This window comes from Mercenaria mercenaria, chromosome 18 (assembly GCF_021730395.1).
Source record: "Mercenaria mercenaria strain notata chromosome 18, MADL_Memer_1, whole genome shotgun sequence".
Classification (NCBI taxonomy): Eukaryota; Metazoa; Mollusca; class Bivalvia; order Venerida; family Veneridae; genus Mercenaria; species Mercenaria mercenaria.
The window spans coordinates 59,426,984-59,432,673 of record NC_069378.1 but is presented as its reverse complement, the minus strand read 5'-3'; the positions used below and the strand labels follow the sequence as shown (position 1 = coordinate 59,432,673).

The 5,690-nt window shown below is 34.7% G+C and overlaps 1 protein-coding gene across 1 annotated transcript; it reads right to left on the bottom strand.

Moving 5' to 3' along the window:
• Positions 1–1,905: 1,905 nt before the first annotated feature.
• LOC128550600 (uncharacterized) lies at positions 1,906–2,841 on the bottom strand. Its single transcript, XM_053529887.1, has one exon. It carries the CDS (start codon positions 2,839–2,841, stop codon positions 1,906–1,908), a length of 936 nt encoding a protein of 311 aa, XP_053385862.1.
• Between the last annotated feature and the right edge of the window lie 2,849 nt (positions 2,842–5,690).

The window sequence follows — 5,690 nt, the reverse complement described above, 5'->3', positions numbered from 1 at the left end:
TAACCGAACTAGATTGCACGAAAGAGTATTTAAAAAATTACTTTCTAAATGAATAGTTTGCAAGAAAATGTTTCATCGCCTTTCATTAGTGTTGCTCTTATTTAATAACGGGTTGTTTATTCTAATTATCGGTTGTAAAATACATAGGTTTTCATACCCCCTTTTTCTGTTTAAAATATTTTAAATACCCCTCATCCAGCTTTATATGGTCAAAAATATAGATTATATTGTATACGTGATAAAAAGAATATATCTTTTTGGTTGTTGGTCGAATATTTTTATTATACATTTTTTGCCTTATATAAAGTAGGTGGGGTACATAAAATACCCCGGATTTGTGTATTTCTTATCCAAACCTGAACTAGAGTATCTAGATGATTTTCTGTTCTAACAGACTGTTTCGCAGCGGTATTAATTAATGACTTTGAGAAATAAGACCATTTTAAAGGCTACTTCTTCATACTGTAAATTTTAGGTTAGATATTTTTATTTTATTCTCTGGTATTTTAGGTGCAAAATCTTATAATACAATGTATATAAAATGAGTACATTTTGCGTATTTTTTAAGCATAAGCCTTATGCGTAAAAGCAATGTTAAAAGATATATATTTAAACTGATTTAAGAAACACGGTGCCATGTTTTGTTAGTAAAAACACGATTTGAATCTTAAAAAACTGCAAATATACAGAGTTATCTCCCCGTGATATTCTCAAATTTTGCAAGAGCTTTTGTTTTGCAGGCCCGATTTTTCTGATCCGCGAGACTTTGTACTTTCATAATATGTATAGAAACTGACTATAGCATGACCGGACAGGTAAATCCATTTTTCATGCCTTGGCTCCCCGGCTACAAGTTATATGTACAAGCTCACTGAATCAAACATTTAGGCATAAGAAATAAATAAAAATGCTGATTAATAGGCCTACATTTAATTATAATTGACGACAATAATAATACCAAAATATCAAACACTGATGATACTTAATGTAAATGGTAATAAAATAATATGTATACTTTCTTAGAACGTTGATCTAATGTTACTCTTAAGGTGTCGGAAATGTAATAGTGTACCTCCTTTTGAAGAGTATTCAATTCCTACCATTTACCTACTCTGACTAATATGAGGGCGTAGGTTCAAGATGTCGTGGATATCCTGATTTGATTTTTTTTTATTATACCTTATTTATCCACACATTGGATATAAAACAAAAGTAAAACCTTATTATCAAAATAATTTCATTTAATTTTTGTCTATTCATTTCATCATGAACACAACCTTCCGTAATTACATCCAACTTATTTCGAGTAATACCCAGTCGACTCAAGTCATTCTATTTATATAAGGCTTTCTCGCTAAGAATACTATTTAAAACAAAAGAAAGGCATGCAAAGCATGAACTACATGTTAAATGCAATCCACGAATGTAAGTACCGACGGAGAACTTTAATAAAAGGAGAGGGTCCGCCGGAAAAATTAAACAATACATATTATACAACCGCTAAGTCAGCGACACTTCCGGCGACCAAGAAAGATACCACAATATCATATTATTATAATAACTGAAACATTTGAAGTATAAACATGAAATTCTAAAATTGTTACACTTAATTGTAACACATGATTATTACACAAAATTTAACTTCAATAATGCACACGGCTACCTGTCGGCCAAGAATATAAATGAATAGTCACACAATACATGTATAAATCCATGTACGCTAAATTCGTGCGTTCTATTCAATAACTTTCTACGACGGAGTTTATTTAATGTATTGCGTAAAATGATTCCCGCACTATTAAACTATCATACAATTTCACGTGATATTGTAATTTTATTCAAGTTTAGTATGTGTGTACTCGCAGTTCCGTGAATGAAACAGTCCTATAGTGCTAATTATAACACTTAATTGTCAAAGATTTGTTTTATTTTATCTCTCGCAGTTTTTGCGGCATTTCGTCCCGATTTTCTTGCGGTTTCATGTCCAGTAGTATTTTCAATGCCTGCTGTTATTTTGATAGTATGTTGTGCAGTTTCTAGTGGAAATAATAAATTCAAAGGTCGATTAACTATTCGGCCTGACGAAACCATCACCTTTGCAAATCTAATGTCTCCGTCAAAACTCTTTGGCAGGTCAATTATTTTTCCGTATTTCCAACATCCACGAGATAAATCTTCCTTTATAAGGACGCCCTCACCGATAAACGGTGTTTTTGCTGATTGCACTTTTCCAGATTTCAATTTTGATTGATTTCTTTCTCTCAAACTCAGGAGATACTCATTACGCCACAGCTGCCAAAATGAATATAGAAGTCTATGACCTTTTTCCCACAACTTCAAAATTTCTTTCTCAGAACTTTCAAAAGGCAAGTATTCTTCGTCAATTTTGTCTCTTTTGACCGTTTCTGGAAGACCAAGATTTCTGTTTAACGACAGAAAATGTCCAGGCGTGATTGCTATGCACGAATCTAGATCTTCTTCGACGTACACGAGGGGCCGAGAATTTAATACAGCTTCTGTTTCTTTCAAAAATGTTTGCATTTGCGTATTTGTAACTAGAGTACGACCGATTGTTTTCCGGAGAGTTCGTTTTACCAGTCCGACCAATCGCTCGTTGTAACCTCCCATCCAGAGTGAAACTTCGACGATAAATTTCCATTTTATTTTTGCATTTGCAGCATAACGCTGAACATCTTCGGAATGTACTACGTATCGAAGAACATTTTCTAGCGTTTTGTTTGCAGCTTCAAACTGTAACTCATTATCACTTATCACAATGTCTGATGATCCTCTCTGTGATATAAATCTTCTGAATGCCATTAGGAATTCCCCTGTAGTCATATCTTCAACTATCTACAACCGCTCTTGTTACTAGTACTTAACAGGTAAATAAACACACCTATATATTTTCTGGACCATTTTGTGTCTTAATAAATAACGGACCAAAGTAGTCAAGACCTGTTCTAGCAAATGGAGCAATTTCTGAGACGCGTGACTTTGGTAAAGGTGGCATTAATGGCATTTTTATGGCCCGCCTTCTACGCGGCGACACACGTAACCCTTCTTGATTACTGATTTCACTGTGGCGCGACCTCTGACAATCCAATAGTTGTACCTTATTTTGCTGTGAGTCTGACAAACACCACTGTGTAACATGTCTACATGTGCTTTCCTTATCAGCGGTTTTGTAAAGGTACCACCTTTTGGAAGTAATACTGGATATCTAGCACCAAATGTGAGATCCGAATATTCAAGTCGACCTCGGCATCTTAAAAGTCCACTATCGTAATCCTAGTTGACGTTGTAGGTTGTTGGGGTTTTATAGCTAATGTTGCAATTATAGTGTCTGAAAAATATTTTCATTGAATGCACCTCAGCCACGTTGTCTCTGCATCTTTTATTTCTTCCCTTGTTAGATTACTACATGTTCTATTAGATCCACTAAGAATGTTCTTTACAAATCTAGAAGTATAGGCTGTCACTCTCAATACTTTTGTTATTGATGAGATTTTTTTCAATATTAATTCCGAAAGGTCCCGCATCAGAATTCACACACATGCTGTAAACTGTTCGATTTTGAGATTGTTCTGTCTGTTTCAATGTCTTCCAGTGAATGTTCGTCTAAACTCGGCTGGGTTTTCAGATGTCGGTACGTATCCAAATGTGATATCTTTGTGTGTGTGTTGATTATGACAGTCAGCGTTCTAGAATAAAAGGTCATCGAGGGTCAGGCGGTGTCTCAGTATTTATTAAGAACTGGTTAGGGGAATCTGCGCATGTTAAAAGAATTCATAAAGAGTTTGATGAATGTGTAGTGTTTTTGGCTAATAAGGAATTGGGGTTAAGAAACGGCATTATGCTTTTTTTTTCACGTATGTTGCTCCAGAAAAGTCTCCGATCTATACTGATGAAAATAATAACAGTACCGGAATTTTGTTTATCAAGATAAGCCAGCTGGAAGCTGAATATGTAAATGTTTCAATTCTGATAGGTGGGGACCTAAATTCACGAGTTAAAGACCTGGTTGACTTTATACCAGAAGATAATTTCGATTATGTTTTTAATGATGGAACTGATTATCCGGGTGATTGGTTTTGTATGCCGCGTTCGAACAGAGACACTGAATGTAATCGGTTCGATATCTCTTTCATAGACCATTGCTGTATAAAAGACATACACCTGTTAAATGGTAGATTTCACGATAGTGACGGGAATAATACATGCACTGCAAATAACGGGAAAAGCGTAGTAGACTATTTTATTGCGTCATCTGAATTGTTTCAAGTTATAAATGACTTCTATATTGGCGACCTTGACCTATCAGATCACTTCTCCATAATATGTTCACTGCGTTTGCAACGTGATGTTGAAAACAGAAACAATAAATATACCAGTTAGAATGTACAGGTATTTTATCGTTATGAGTATTAGATGCAACGCAGTAACGATCAAAAGACATTCTGGAGTTGTATAAAAAAGGTTCAAACAAACCATGAAGTGAACGTGAAAATTATTGTGTTCCTTGATCTGAATAGTATTCGTATTTTGAAAGTCTTTTTAAGTGCGATAATGACGTTAATGGAGAATATAAATATTCAGCGCAGAGATGAGATATTTCGAGTTTGCGATCTTTTAAAAACAACTGTGCACCAGGGATAGATGGTACGTGTATTGAAATGTATAAATGCACAATTGATCTAGAATTACTGTACCTAAAAAGACTATTTAACGCTATTCTATACTCAGGACAAGTTCCACCCGAGTGGTGTGAGAGCTACATAACTCCGGTACATAAAAAGGGACCTAAACACTTGCCGAATAATTACAGAGCAATATCCGTTATAAATTGTTTAAGTAAGTTGTTTATGAAGATTTTGATTAACCGCTTAACGTTTTGGGTCGAAAGATATTGTGTTATAGATGAGTCGCAAACAGGATTTAGATGAGGATATGCTACGGTTGATAATATTTGCGATCTGCTAGCTACCATACAGAAGTATTTGTCGAAAAAGAAGGGGCGAGTTTACGTCTTTTTTATTGACTATATGAAAGCTTACGACAATTGTGACCATAATCAACTTTGGAGTAGTATAATTCGGAAAGGCATTAGTGAGAACAGTAAATTTTTGCGTGTTTTTAAATCAATGTACAGCCAGTTGAAATCTTGTGTAAAACTAAATGGCTGTATTACAGATTTTTTCCCATGTGAAATCGGTACAAAGCAAGGTTGTGTCAGCTCTACTATTATTTTTTTCACTTTTTATCAATGATCTAGTAGATTATCTAAAAATAAGATGCGAATCAGGAATCTTTATTGCGAACGCTATACCAGACATTTTCGCTTTTATGTTTGCGGACGACGTATCCACAGTAACAGAAACAGTTTTGAAACTACAATCGCAAATAAACGCAATAAGTGACTTCTGTGATGGAACAGGAATGAAGCTTAACTTAGACAAATCTAAAATTATGGTGTTCCGAAAAGGCGGTTATCTAAGACAAAGTGAGAAATGGACATTTAAAGGGAAAGAAACTGAAGTTGTGTCATGGTATAAATATCTTGGTTCGTATTTTGCGCAAAAACTGTGTTGGTCAAAGACTCAAGAAATGTTATCTCTACAAGCTAACAAAGCGGTCAATATGGTATTTAAATGCCAAAATATTTTGGGTACTTAAATCACAGGCAAGTC